Here is a 15994-nt window from a genome sequence, read left to right as displayed (position 1 = left end):
GCCCAGTAATTTGTAAAAGGGTTTTATTTACTTATTTAGATTATGTTAATTGGCACTTGCAAATTGGCACTTTGAATGAATATGGTGTATGTGAATGAGAGTGTTGCCTGTGATGGACTACAGTCCTGCCCAGGCTTGTTTTCAGCCTTTTTCCCTCTGGGCCCCAGAACTCTTAAATGGAATGACAATGTTATAGAATCGACCTACTGAACTCAGTCCATTGGGGGCTACAGTGCCTGCACAATCATCAAATGTATCTGAATATATGCCATGTGTACATTTTCTAAATTGTTTAAATAATCCTGTGGCTTGCAAAAAAATTAATCATCTTCAAATTATGAAACACTGACTAAGTGGAAATAATGTTTACATATTTTTCAGATTTAATATTTTAATTTAAATCTAAATTCTTAAAAGTGGAACAGTAATTAGTAATAATCTCCCTAAGGTCCTTAACAGTGGCTTTCAGTTATGGCCTGGTCAGTACAACGACATGTATGATGGATTGACATTGGTGAGTGAGGGTATAAGTGTGTTACTGCCCTGCAGTGGACTTGTATCATGTATAACAATGACTCCTGTCATAGTTTTTAGCATAAGTACCCACTCCCACAACCTTAAACTGGATTAATCTGCAATATTAGAAGTAAACAAATCAAGTGTACTATTCTATATATTAGCATAGTCTTTCCAAATAAAGTGCAAGTCAAGCAGTGACTTACCTCAGCAGACAGATAACTTCCTTCAATGAAAGACGGCGTTACATTTCCTGCCCATATCCAGTTTATTACAGAAGAAAAAAGCCCTCTGTCCCCATGATACCCCAAAGCATTCTAAAGGGCAAAACAAAAATTAGGCATTTTCAAAATATTCATATTATTGTAGTGTAAAAACTATTACAAGATAACACCAAACAGCAAGGGGTGGTGTCATAAAAAGTAATCTGGTCAAGTAAGTTAAAAAGCTACCTTATGCTGTTGATATAACAGTTTATGCAGACATTCTTCTTGCTGGTATAAAAAGGCAGCTCTACATAGGTGGTCTAAAAGATATAGAAATGTTTTGTCTCTATGCCAACCATGTTGATCAGTTAGAATCTGTGCCCAAAACTCTAGGACAGCTGCCGGGCCAACGCGTCCAGAAAGGCTACTCTCAGATACATGAGCCTAAAATAAAAATATTTACAAGAAAAGAAAATCATTTGGTTTCAGAAGTACAGTGTTTCTGTTAAACTAGAACTAATTAATTAATAATTGCTCAGCAGCAGGGTTCCTCTTTGCTTTTATTATAAGTATATTTAGTATTTTTAATTGTAATAAAAGATTTGAAATATCACATTGGTCTCCCTGTAATTTTATGTGAAATCTATGAAGGACTAAAGCATTCAAAAGTTATGGAGATGAGACCAACCTTTATCTTACTTAGCATCTTACCTACCAAGCAAGACCAAATGTCAGCATTAAAAATATTTAATAACAACATTTAAATACTACCAAATGCACCGCATGTACAAAAGTACAGTACAACCAAATATGCAAATACAGCCAATTATCTGGCAGAAATGAAAACTGAAGCACTGATGCTACGGAAAAAAACAGCTAAGGTTCCTCTGTGACACCAGCTTAGTGGGGGACTGGCAGGGGGAGACAGGGTCGGGAGAACATGCCAGCTCTCCACTTTTACCCCTCAAGGATTGGTTATGATCCTTCTGAGATTCACCTATGGAAACCTTTTTACAGATTTGACTTACTCTATAGTCAAGTTCATCGTCTTTCTAGGCACTCCGCTACAGGCTGATCCAAGAACCGTCCTATACCATCCAATCGGTAGCAGTGACAGGCATTGTGTACAAAGGCATGGGACTTAATCAGTGCAAGCTTCTGACCTGCACTTACTGAGAATTCCTCGTTTGCGGGAACAATTGCAAACCCCAGTCCCCATCATGAATGCCTCTCAGTGCTATGTAAACACACATTGGTCCATTCAGCGTAGCAAATATGCAACCCCAGACATCTAAGGGAATTACAGAGCTGTTTTGCTCAATCTCACATGCTGCTGATGCATGGTAGACCTCTTGGAATTTTTTTTAATACAGTGCATTACTGTGAACATGCACAAGCATTGCTAAATGTGTTATATTTATTTAATCATGGATAAGCAAATCTGCAGGAACAGATTCTACAGATAGTAAGGATTTACTGCAAGTACTTAATTTCACATATTGGAAGAGTGCAGAATTTAAAGTGCACAGTGTAAATGCAGTGTACCAAATACCAAATAGGTGACATTGTGCTAAAACAACATAGAACTTTCTCTCTCATTTTTCGTTGTTATCCTTCTCCATTTTTGTTTTCTGCTTCTTCTTTTTTCTCTACAGTAATCCCTCGCTACTTCGCGGTTCACTTTTCGCGGATTTTATATGTAAGCATATCTAAATTCATAACGCGGATTTTTCGCTGCTTCACGGGTTTCTGCGGACAATGGGTCTTTTTACTTGCTTCCTCAGTTGGTTTGCCCAGTTGATTTCATACAAGAGATGCTATTGGCGGATGGCTGAGAAGCTACCCAATCAGAGCACGCAGTTAAGTTCCTGTGTGCTGCTGATTGGCTCAGCGACGGAGTGTTGCATTAACCAGGAAGTCTCATCTCACTCATTCATCATTAACGTGCTAATGCTTCAGGGGCCGTGTCCAAGTACCAACAGAAGATGCAAATGATTGCAGAAAAGGTAAAAGTTTTGGATATGTTGAAGGAAGGGAACAGCTACACCGCTGCAGGACATCGATTCTTTTTATTTAAAAAGGAGGAAAAGCATATAAGATCTATGGCCGCAGTGTCCTTTAACCAGGGTGCAAAACGAGTTGCAAGTGGACGTGATAAGGCAGTAGTCTGGATGGAATCTGCTTTAGGAATCTTTGCAACAAGGTCGACGACGTCATGACCGCCTACAAGCTGCTACGTGTACTTCGCTATACAGTAAGTTTAAACTTATCTACCGATTTCATTTTGCTTAGCAGTTGTCCCTGTTTTTAATAGAGTAAATGGTGGGTTGTAAACAATACAGGGAGGGTTTAAAAACGTCCAAATACACGTTAAATAATTAAATAAATATAGTGTCCCTACTTTGCGGAAATTCAGTTATCGCGGTCGGCCTTGGAACCTATCTCCCGCGATAAGTGAGGGATTACTGTACTATCTCAAAAAATACTTTTTGCAGCTTTTACTGTCTTTTTCTGAATCTAATCCTCCTCTTACGAAAATTTACTGCACAAGGAATAACTATCTAGAGTACTAATTTGTTGTCATAGCATAATAGTCTCATTAGCTGTCTCTTTTGCAGTCATGATAGAATTCCTTCAAAAAATTTTGAACTCAAAAGGTAAACAAGTGTGATCAGTAAATCGCAACACCTTTGGAAACTATACCAGGTAAAAGAAGAATCATCTTAAATAATACATGTGAATACTCTGCTTTGTATACTAATAAGCTAACAGGTAAGGTGTAATAGGAAAATATGTTCAAAAGACTAATTCAGCAAACATTACTTGCTAAATAAATAAGTAGAGCAATTTAAGAAAAAATAGGAAAAAACTAATTTAAATATATTATTTACTTAAAAAAGTGAGACTACCTTTTCTTTTTAACTTCAGTAAATTGCATAATACTTGTAACAATTCTCTGGAACAAAAAACAATTTGTGCAAAATAAAGATTGACACACCTGGATGACACTGTTAAGATATTTAATGTTTTCACCACAGCTAGATTTTGTCAAATGTTGGGTTACTTTGTGTGTAACCTGTTGTGTCATTCCTTGTGTCCCACTGTCGATGTGGAGAAAGAGATGAATGGTGCTCAGAAACCTGTAAATTATTTAAAAAATGATACTTTAAAAAACAAAGGTAATTTATAATTCCAAACAAATATATAAAAAATACAAAAGTTTTAAAGTTAGTGTCTGTTTTCATTAAAATAAATACAAATATTACACAAAGAAAACTATTTAAAATCACATCAGCCTCGGATATTAACAAGGGTAACTATTGATTAATTAAATTTTTCAAAAAAATTACGTTTTTTATTTAAAACAACCATCAATACACAAAATGATTTCAGTTATTGTAAACAAATTATTAAAAAAAAGGTAAAAAACAACATTTTATATAAAAGCACCATTCATTATTTACTATAATTTCTATATTGTTTAAGATATATTTGAAACAATAAAACAAAAACGGTTAGGCTTTCAATTATACTGAAAACAGTTTCTATCAGTATTGGACAAAACATAAAACAAAAGCAGTGCTTAACTCTTCACTCTTAAGAAGGTAGTACTGGCAGGGATAGGCAAGTGGCAGAAGGTTCTTCAGAACGTGCACCACATATCTCAAGTATCGTGACTGGACCAGTACTTTCAGTAGTCCAACACCTTCTTGACAAAACTGATCTAAACTGTAATAAAAGAATATTGTACAATTTAGATGTATTAACAAAATAAACAGCAACGTAGCAGGGAACAGGACTTTCAAATCTGGAATTCACCGATTATATTTTAACTAAACAACAAACCTTCAATTATAAGTAGTACAGTTCAGAAAAATGTTATGCTGAAAAATCAATAAACACAAAGTAAGTAATAACAAGCACATGATGTTAAGACTCAGATTGAGTACAGGTCTACTCAGCGTCTATTTGTTTTTCAATTGTCGAACATATTATGACTCTAAAACTCAAAACTCTCAGAAAATGAAAGCAAAGCAGCATGAAGCACATATTAAGCAGGGTTTCTGTGATTAATCAATGTAATTGGTTAAAAATTTTAATCAAATTTCTTAATTGACTTGTAGGTCAATGGATGCATCTGACCTGAAGAGGAAGCACGCTGAAGTATAGCAATGAACAAACTAACAATACCACAAGTAACCCATTTACACTTATTAGACAACAATACTGCAAATAACCCACTTACACATACTTAGCTGTTCGACTGTAGTTCTGTTAGTGTTGTGAATTAAGCTACTTAACTTGAAAAACTGATACTAGGAACTAGCACTAGAACAAAATTTAGAACCACAATATTTCTTCTGACAGAACAGATCAATTGTCTGCTAAATGCACTTTTCATTTTCCACCATTATTACTCACAAGTGTGCTTATTTCAAATACAGCTGCTTTTTCTCTGTTTACCAGATATTTATACCACGGCCTACAATTTGAAACTGTCACCTCATGGATCTAACAGAAAACTGCTCATCAGCAAGTTGTAAAAATTGAGCAGCAATATTCTACGCACAATGTTCTATTCATGATTCTACGCACATCTAAGTATGATTGTTCTGGGCTCTTCCCCCATTCTCTCTTAAATCGGAGCAGACAGCCTGATAACTGTCCTGCTGCCCTCATCTCACCAGAAAGGAGCACCCTACAAGTGTTGTACTGAATCCCACATAGGAAGTGTTCATCGATGTAAAGGTTTTCCTCCACTTTACTTTGCCTCCCATATCTGTATCAACTACAAACAGTAATTTTTTAGCTGTACCATTCTTAGTGAACTCTCTCATGTTTGACAGAAGCTTTTGCACAGGAATTTTGATGGATTATTAATACTCACTTACTATATAGAGTAACCTGCTGATTAAGATATTTAGGGGGTTGCTGATTCATATCAAATATGCCTAGCTGCTATATTAATGATTTCTATGATAGCATCTATATCAGTCTAAGATGGATTTCTAAAAAGATTCGTGGAAAATTAATATTAGAATAAATCCACTGTAGCACTAAAGTCTAAAGGAGCCTAAAAGCCTAATTATTTGGTCTTGTTTCAAGTTGCACTGCTGATATCAACTTATGTTAATAACTGCATTATTAATCAATTTATTTTTTTTAATGTTTACGCTTTTGAAATTAAAGGTTTTATGGCTAACAGTGCTGTCTTGTTTCTCTCCTGGGAGTTATTTTAGATTTGTTTTTTCATATCCTGATATTTTTTAATTCTACATATAAAAGTATTTAAATACAGCTGACATTCATATGCCTACTTAATTTATTTGATTAAAATTAGTTGGTAGATTAATTGATTTATTGATAAAAGATTGGATAGATTAATCATTTACTAAATAACATTTTTAAATGATTTAGCATTTCAGTATTTATAATACAAATACTGGGACATTTTAGCTGCTTCAGAAGTCAAGTCTAATATAAACATAATACATGTAAATATTACATACATATATAGGGTCATTACTGTCACATGAACAAAATATAGTGAAATTCTTACTTGCATATACAAATCATCAAAAGCTAATAAAAAGTGAATCAAGTTAAATTAAATGACAGTCAAAACTAAATAATATATCAATAACTTTTTTCACCTTTATAAACAATATTTTGAATATTTAGATGTGCTTACCTGTGCCCAAGTGATGTCATGTTTAAGGCAAGGTAACAACCAATAGGAATTCTGGCCTTCACTGCTTTAAGTAAAGGATGAAAAGAGGGTGCTTCTGCAATCTCCGGTACAGCTGAAATAGAAGGAATTGGGGACCAAGCATTCTGGGGCCAGCGATCATTTGAATGCAGCTTCAACCTCAGCACAAGATCCCACGCCCACTGGTTAAAAGATGTTTCAGGATTTTGACTCAGCTGGACCACACTTGCTAGGTAGGAAACCTAAATAAAACAGAAAAAATTTGAGTGGATGTATTAAGCAGTTTTAATTAACCAGAGGTATTTGTAACAGTGGGTCTATATAAATTTGGATTTGGAGAATACTAAGAAATTCCGTATACAAAATAATAAAATAAAGGTATAAACACTAACAATTGCAAAATATTTATGGTGAAAAAGGAATTTTATCAAAGACTACCTGTTTTATGCTTTCTGAAATAATGCCACTGTAGGGTTTATCAGTTAGGAACTTCTGGTAAGCTTCCACCACTAGTAAGGCAACCTCAGAATGAAGCAAAGGATCTAAAACTAAATCACCAGTCTAAAAAATACAAAGAAATCAAAGCGTCACAGTTTCAATAAGAACCTGAAAAAACAAATATCATGTTTCAATTTACAGAAAAATACACCTTTCTTTATACCTGAGTAGCTTCAAAGTCAAGACAGATTAAATTTTCATAATCAGTGTTTCTCAGATAAATGTGATTTTATATACAACTGAACAGGGTCAAACAGACACCCAGGTACTGTATGTGCTAATTCAATTAATCTCTTGCTGTGTTGATATTAAAAATGTAAGTATTACTAGACTGAAATAAACGCATTTAACCTGACTCAGCTTTAGTTAAAAATTAGAACAAAGCAACATCTATGTTTAAAAACAACTTGAAGCTTTTGTTGAGAACTCAGCACAAATTCCTTTAAAACTACAACCCTGTCACATTAAATGACTTTTCAAGTAATTTCCAGTCTCAGACTTCATATATATAATCTTAGCGAGTTGGAGGCAGTCACAACATACTCCTGTAACCGCCAGCTGCACGGTCAGTCATACCCAGTAACTCAGTTTAACCATTCTACAACCTGCCCTGACAAAAAACAAATATGTTTGATTTTATCTTAAGTCTTAGGGGCAGTCTGTGTGCATGTGAGACAGCTGACAACCAGTGAGTGCTCAGCCTAGAAACACAATGCATATAATATAGCAAGAGGAGTAAGGAATGCGTGTACAGTAATTCCTCCTCCATCGCGGGGGTTGCGTTCCAGAGCCACCCGCGAAATAAGAAAATCTGCGAAGTAGAAACCATATGTTTATATGGTTATTTTTATATTGTCATGCTTGGGTCACAGATTTGCGCAGAAACACAGGAGGTTGTAGAGAGACAGGAACGTTATTCAAACACTGCAAACAAACATTTGTCTCTTTTTCAAAAGTTTAAACTGTGCTCCATGACAAGACAGAGATGACAGTTCTGTCTCACAATTAAAAGAATGCAAACATATCTTCCTCTTCAACGGAGTGCGCGTCAGAGAGAGAAAAGCAAACAAATCAATAGGGCTGTTTTAAGTATGCGAAGCACCGCCGGTACAAAGCTGTTGAAGGCGGCAGCTCACACCACCTCTGTCAGGAGCAGGGAGAGAGAGAGAGACAGAGAAAAACAAAGTCAAAAATCAATACGTGCCCTTTGAGCTTTTAAGTATGCGAAGCACCGTGCAGCATGTCCTTCAGGAAGCAGCTGCACAAAGAAGGTAGCAACGTGAAGATAATCTTTCAGCATTTTTAAACGAGCGTCCCTATCGTCTAGGTGTGCGAACAGCCCCCCTGCTCACACCCCCTACATCAGCGCAAGAGAGAGAGAGAGAGAGAAAGTAAGTTGGGTAGCTTCTCAGCCATCTGCCAATAGCGTCCCTTGTATGAAATCAACTGGGCAAACCAACTGAGGAAGCATGTACCAGAAATTAAAAGACCCATTGTCCGCAGAAACCCGCGAAGCAGCGAAAAATCCGCGATATATATTTAAATATGCTTACATATAAAATCCGCGATAGGGTGAAGCCGCGAAAGGCGAAGCGCGATATAGCGAGGGATCACTGTATTGGACCTTGCAACCAGAAGGGACTTGTCTGTTTGTTATCTCCTTATTTTTTATACAATGACAGAATTGTAAAAAGAAAAAAAAGGAGTAGAAATTGTGGCTGAACTCTCCATACCAGGAAAACATTCATACAGCATCGTCTCTATCAGGCAGCATGTTGGCTGTCAGAAAAAGCACTGAAATTATGACATTTTGAAAATATCAATCTGTGCTGTAAAGCTGTCACAGAATTGTTCAATTATCTCAAGGCACAACGTGAGCTACCAGAGCTATGCTGATGACACACAAATGTATTTATCAATAGCACCTGACGACCTCAACACTCTTGATTCACTGATACAATGTCTCACTTGTGTTACCGAATGGATGAGTAGTAATTTTCTCAAAATAAATAGAGAGAAAACAGAATTTTTAGTGATTGGCAATAATGGATATAATGAGGTTATAAGAAATAAACTTGATGCATTAGGATTAAAAGTCAAGATGGAGGTAAAGAATTTAGGGGTAACTATTGACTCTGACCTGAATTTTAAATCACATATTAATCAGATCACTAGGACAGCATTTTTTCACTTAAGAAATACAGCAAAATTTAGACCGCTTATAACATTACAAGATGCTGAAAAATTAGTTCATGCTTTTGTTTTCAGTTGGCTAGATTACCATAACACACTCCTCTCAGGACTACCAAAAAAAGACATCAATCGATTGCAACAAGTGCAGAATAGAGCTGCTAGAATCTTAACTTGGAAAAGAAAATCTGAGCACATCACCCCAGTTATGATGTCATTACATTGGTTACTTGTGCCATTTAGAATTGATTTTAAAATAGTAATTATGGTTTACAAAGACTTAATTTCACTCCATCTTATACTGTATTATCGGAATGTCTTATACCTTACACTCCAAATCGTAACCTTAGATCTTCAAAAGAGTGTCTACTTAGAATTCCAAGGGCTAAACTTAAAAGAAGTGGTGAGGCGGTCTTCTGCTGTTATGCACCTAAAATCTGGAATAGCTTGCCAATAGTAATTCGCCAGGCTAATACAGTGGAGCACTTTAATACACTGCTGAAAACACACTATTTTAACATCGCTTTCTCATAGCTTTATCTTGGTTAAATCCTGATAGTCTGTATATTCAATTAATTACCATTATTATTCATGGTGACTCCAAAATCTGTACTAACCCCTGCTTTCTCTTCTGTTTTTTCCGGTTTTCAGTGGTGGTGATCTGCACCACCACCACCTAATCAAAGCACCGTGATGTCCCTACATTGATGGATTAAAGGCCAGAAGTCCACATGACCATCATCATCAAATTCTTCCATGAGAACCCTGAATACAATGAGGACTGATTGAGGTCATTTATGTTAGGTAGAATGCCTAGAGGGGGCTGGGTGGTCTCGTGGCCTCAGAACCCCTGCAGATTTTTTTTTTTTTTTCATCCAGCCGTCTGGAGTTTTTTTTGTTTTTTCTGTCCTCCTTGGCCATTGGACCTTACTTTTATTCTATGTTAATTAGTGTTCCCTAATTTGAATGATTTATTTTGACTTTTTTCTCTTTCTTCATCATGTAAAGCACTTTGAGCTACATTGTTTGTATGAAAATGTGCTATAGAAATAAATGTTGTTGTTTGCAAGCATAAGGCGACGAAATCAGTAACTGCAGTTATCAAGTGCAACATCCCCTATAAGTCATGTAATGTGCCACCAGTTTAAGCATAAACTGTAACATTTTTTTTTTGAGAAAAATAATACAAAGTTAAATAATTGTAACCAGCTCCTCTCAAAACAAAAGTATCTAGAGCAAAAAAGAAACTCAGAATTGTTTAAAGACAGTACACACTCTTTTAAATTTGAAATCTGTAAACTTGAGCACAGATGGGACAACAGCTAAAATGTAGGTTTGGGGAAAAAAAAAGAAAAATGTACTGATATTGAAATAAAAAATTAAATATTTACCAAGCTCACTTATTCTACTATCACAAATTAATATATGAAAACAGAAACACTCCTTGTGCACTATTAGGACATGTGGATAGTTTAACAAACAAGAAATCTGAACCTTGGTGTTCCTAATTTTTAAATAAGCATTACAGGGTCTAACAGTATCATTCCTTATGCCGAGCTTTATTACTTTACATTTAATATGGGAACAACAAATTCTATCTCAGATTCCTAAAATGAAATGTGAAATTGTGTTAAAAAATATATGCTTTTTCATAAACTGTTTGAGAATAAAAGCGGTTATTGCAGATATCCCTGAAGGGGGAAGGCAGGCAGGTAGTCTAAATAAGCAAAGAAGTGCTGTTAAGGAAGAAAACTGAATAAATATGTTTTATGCTATTAAAACATATACTTATATTTTAAACCTAAAAATTCAACCTGAGCATGTAACAATTCCTTATATTTCTCACATAAACATACAGTAGGGAAAACCTTTCACAAATCTATTATTTTTTTATACCTGAAAATATTAATTTTAGAATCCTTAGACACTTACTTAGAATGAGAATTTAAGGTCAATATTAAGTTGGCAAGCGAATTTCTCAGGCTGAAGGTGTAAAAAACACCAAAGACTGAATACTACTAAATGATGATGTCCTTTCCATGTTACAGAATGTCACAGGATTGGTGAGATGTTTTTCAGGATAAAAAAAATGCTCTCCTAAAGAGTATTTCAGTTGCTAACAGACTTCCCTTCACTGTTTACAGAGAATTCACTGATCACATGTGGTAGCCTATCACATATTAACATGGTATCAGCTTTCGTTATAATTTGTACCTGTTCATTAACTCCCCAGTTAAGACCTTCTAATATTATGCATGCCAACTTATTCTCAACAGCAGAAAGATTATAGTCAAGCAGCCACTGGCGAATCAAAGCAATTTCACTTGCAGCTGGTGTCCAAAGATAAAGAGGTAGATCCTTAAACAAGTATAATGACACCTATGGAAAGAAAAGAGCATACATTATATTTCTTTTAGCATACATTGGAACAAACATTTTTCTCCAGTGATCATCACGTCTATTACTTCTTTTGCTATTCTATAAAATAAGGCAGTATCTACTTTATTCCATGACTAAACATTTGATATTAGACAATATTAGACTTGCTACAGTTTATCAATAATAAAAATGTTTATGAAATAGAATTTTATTTCTAAAGCCCCCAAAATACAAAATCATTTGTTATTGCAGTAGGCTTTTTGCGAGTAATCAGATAAAGAGACCCTTTCAGGTTACAAACATATGTAAAATGCACAGTCTATCCAATAAACTTTTAGCTTGACTAATCAAGGCAAGGCACAATCCCTGCCTAAGAAACAATTCCTCCTTTGTACAGTCCACTTGTGTGAAATAGGTGTGCACAACCTCAGACATTTCAAATCTAAGGAATATTTACCCTAAATATTATCATCCTGTCACCTGCCCCATGAGGGGTGCCAATTTTCTAGATCACTACTACACTTCACTATCAGGTCACCTGTTTGTACTTCTGCAGCCAGCTTACAAGACATCTGGCAATAAAAGTAGTTCAGTGTTGGATTAAAGAAGCAGAAGAAAAGCTAGAAGACTGTCTTGATTGTCAAAACGTTTTAGACATTCCTTACAAGATCTGGTTTTATAAGCAAATGTCATAAAGGGATTCAGTTAAATTACGGTATGAGGACAACTCTTGTGCCAACAGACCTTATCTGCATATTTTTTAATGAGAAACCTCAAACCACTGGTAACATTAGGAATTTAACAAAGTCACACAGTTTCTTCCATTGCATCAAACCTTTTTCAGTCTCAATTTGATTTTCAGGAACAAAAAACAGTCACAGTGAGTGAGATCTGGTGGCGGGTCAGGCGCAGTTGAAGGTGAAGAGCAACAGCCATATTGTTTTTTTTCCTAAACTCTTTAACAATGTAGTGTGCACAGGTGTGTTTACAAGGTGCAATATGTAGATTTCGTGTGCCATTGCTTCAGACTCTATTTTTTTTTTCCCTCAGATGCTTTCCCATAGACACCACAGCAGGTAATGTCACTGATTAAAAATCTGTACATGAGGAACAAACTGTATAAAAATCAGTCATCAGTGTTGAAGAAAACAATTACCACTGCCTCTAAAACATCTGCCATGGTGACATGGAGAAGGGAAAAAAAAATAAAAAAAAAAAAAATCACCAAAAGTCACCAGCACAACTGTACAATAAAAGCCAGAAATAACACCCTCGGTCAGCTTAGCAGACTGATTACATACTTGTAGGAACATGATATCTAGTGGCATATTCAAGAACTTCACCCAACTCCATTGTTATTGACCAACACATAGAATTTTTGGATACCCCCCTCATATATGTATGGACTGTATATATTTAAAAGATGCTATTGCTGCTGCATATGAGGACAGCAGGCAAAACCCTGCGGCACGTTTGATTTTTGATAAATGCTTTTGTCTTAAATTTAAATTTTATTGACAATGTAACAACTTGCAATTTAGGCAGCCTTTATTTTGTTTTCCTCCTTTAAATTATTTCTGTATACTTAGTTGCTACAAGTTTTATACATGAAATCTGGATATTTCATTTGAAAAGTAAACACATGGTGTAAACATCAACATGTAATCATAATCATAAATGTATTATAGATTTACACAAATTATTTATCTACAAAATAAACAAACTTACCATGCCTACTTTTTCTATTGTTTTACAAACTTGCTCCAGCAATACCGAGATGATGTGTGGATGAGCAACTGCTATTGCTGCAAGCAGCTCCTTTCCAACCTTAGAAAAAGTTTCTCTTGTGGACAGACTCACATAACATACCTAAAAAGACAATACAAATACAGTTAAACAAAGTAGAAATATATAAGGGGCCTACTGTACAAAGGTATCACAAGCGTAAATGTATCAGAGGCATTACGTTAGTGCTGAATTAACCTTCAGTTTCTGAAACTAATTATTTTACAATTGAAATATAAAATTTGATACATTCTGTTTATTATATCTGTATTTTCTACAGCTGTCACACTAAGTGGTTTCATTGTCAAGTTTTAATAATTAAAACGTGGAAAAACATTCAGTGTTGCTACTCATATTTCTTATTTGATTGGCTTTTCAGTTGATTAATCTGATACATTCTTACTGCTTACAATAGCAAAATCTTTGTTTTTATTTTCTATCTGTAATGGTTTTAGCGTTTTACGAACAAAAAATATAATTTCTGGAATTTACTGATTAAACAGGAAATGTACAAAAATACATAGTTAAAATAAATTTCATTTCTAAAAATAAATGTGCTAGTTCTCAAACATTTTTAAAGCAATACAATTTGCACAAAAATGTGTTTTTAAAGTATTTTATTAAACATTTTAGTCATAATCGTTACAAATTCAGTTCTGAGTCTTATGTTTTCAGTTGGCTTTGCTAAAATCCATTTCCAAATTAGATGTTGCTTTTATATTAACTTATTTTAATGATAAAAAGGCCAGGAAAATTGCTTATAATCTAAATCAAGGCTCATTGACCTTTCCACCAAAAAAAGTTTGAAATTTCTATACACAATGATTTAGAATATGAAAATATCATTTTTCAGCAATACAGTAATCCCTCGCTATATCGCGCTTCGCCTTTCGCGGCTTCACTCCATCGCGGATTTTATATGTAAGCATATTTAAATATATATCGCGGATTTTTCGCTGCTTCGCGGGTTTCTGAGGACAATGGGTCTTTTAATTTCTGGTACATGCTTCCTCAGTTGGTTTGCCCAGTTGATTTCATACAAGGGACGCTATTGGCAGATGGCTGAGAAGCTACCCAACTTACTTTTCTTTCTCTCTCTCTTGCGCTGACTATCTGTTATCCTGACGTAGGGGGTGTGAGCTGGGGGGCTGTTCGCACACCTAGACGATACGGACGCTCGTCTGAAAATGCTGAAAGATTATCTTCACGTTGCTACCTTCTGTGTGCAGCTTTTAACTATGCTGCACGGTGCTTCGCATACTTAAAAGCTCAAAGGGTACGTATTGATTTTTTTTATCTGTCTCTCCCTATCTCTCTCTCTCTCTCTCACTCTCACTCTCTCTCTGCTCCTGACGGAGGGGGTGTGAGCTGCCGCCTTCAACAGCTTTGTGCCGCGGTGCTTCGCATACTTACAAGCCAAACAGCCCTATTGATTTTTTTGCTCCTTTGAAGAGGAAGATATGTTTGCATTCTTTTAATTGTGAGACTGAACTGTCATCTCTGTCTTGTCATTGAGCACAGTTTAAACTTTTGAAAAAGAGACAAATGTTTGTTTGCAGTGTTTGAATAACGTTCCTGTCTCTCTACAACCTCCTGTGTTTCTGCGCAAATCTGTGACCTAAGCATGAGAATATAAAAATAACCATATAAACATATGGTTTCTACTTCGCGGATTTTCTTATTTCGCGGGTGGCTCTGGAACGCAACCCCCGCGATGGAGGAGGGATTACTGTAATACAAAAAATATCTTTTTAATTATCCTTAAATTTAAAATTTACCTCATAAATCTGAAGTACAATGGTTCTGACAAACTCAGCATCTGCACTAGTTCGCTTTGGCTGAGCCATGTGAGCAAAGGTGGTAAGGAGACAAATTCCATCTGAACTATTCATTTCTGACAGGCAACACTGAAAGTTGCTCTGCTCCTCTGGATCTAAAAATAAACAAACCAATTTTATAGTTGGAGCTTTGCTGCTCTTTATAATAATAATACATTTTAATTAATCAGACATTTCCTAATCAAAATTAACAATTTTTAGGTATTGGTATCACTTAGAATATTTCATAAACATGGTAGTATATATTTTATTCATTTTTTTCGGTAACAGGGCTAAGCTATTTAAACTGTGCTGGCTTTTATTATTAGATAGGTTTCGTAAGAAACTAAATAGCTGAACTTGAAATTGTAAGTGAAAGGAAAGTTGTCTGTTAGAGCACTTGATGTTCATGAAAAGAACAACAAAAGTTAATGATAATATACTAATGAATTCCTCTTTCAATGACAAAGTGAAGGACACAAAACTACCTGCAGTTTCCTAGTGCCATTTCTAAAAGTGATTATTTACTTGATTCTACAATCTTTTTGGAATTAAACAGCACTGTTAAAACTAGCATCTAACAGATAAACTGAACAAATTATCATAAAATGAAATCAGTAGAATTCTAAACTATTCACTGACTTATAAAATTAATTAATATACAGTAGTCTAGCCATACAGCATCAACAGCAAGGTATGAATGAAATCTATATAACCAGTTCTTCACAAGGTATAATCATATACACAGAATATGCCTACTCTGACTGATGCATATGAGTAAGTCAGACTCACCCTGCAGGTCTTTGAGATGGAAAGGAAACCAGTGCACTTGGAGGAAAACTCATACAAATGTACAAGCTTCACACAGACAGTGGCAGAGATAGGATATGAGA

At 35.2% G+C, this 15994-nt stretch overlaps 1 protein-coding gene across 2 annotated transcripts in view; it reads right to left on the bottom strand.

Moving 5' to 3' along the window:
- Positions 1-15994, bottom strand: part of epg5 (ectopic P-granules autophagy protein 5 homolog (C. elegans)) — a 124358-nt gene that overhangs the window by 62565 nt on the left and 45799 nt on the right. For both annotated transcript variants that reach the window (XM_028805745.2, XM_051930026.1), the window contains exons 13-21: positions 15063-15217; positions 13228-13368; positions 11335-11499; positions 6871-6993; positions 6415-6674; positions 4311-4451; positions 3721-3862; positions 969-1166; positions 723-833 (exon numbers count right to left, since the gene is read on the bottom strand). In XM_028805745.2, the coding sequence (XP_028661578.2) occupies positions 723-833; positions 969-1166; positions 3721-3862; positions 4311-4451; positions 6415-6674; positions 6871-6993; positions 11335-11499; positions 13228-13368; positions 15063-15217 (1436 nt within the window). The remainder of the gene's footprint in view (positions 1-722; positions 834-968; positions 1167-3720; positions 3863-4310; positions 4452-6414; positions 6675-6870; positions 6994-11334; positions 11500-13227; positions 13369-15062; positions 15218-15994) is intronic.

This window comes from Erpetoichthys calabaricus, chromosome 7 (genome assembly GCF_900747795.2).
Source record: "Erpetoichthys calabaricus chromosome 7, fErpCal1.3, whole genome shotgun sequence".
NCBI lineage: Eukaryota > Metazoa > Chordata > Cladistia > Polypteriformes > Polypteridae > Erpetoichthys > Erpetoichthys calabaricus.
The sequence above is the reverse complement of the archived record's forward strand: the minus strand, read 5'-3'. Positions and strand labels throughout refer to the sequence as shown.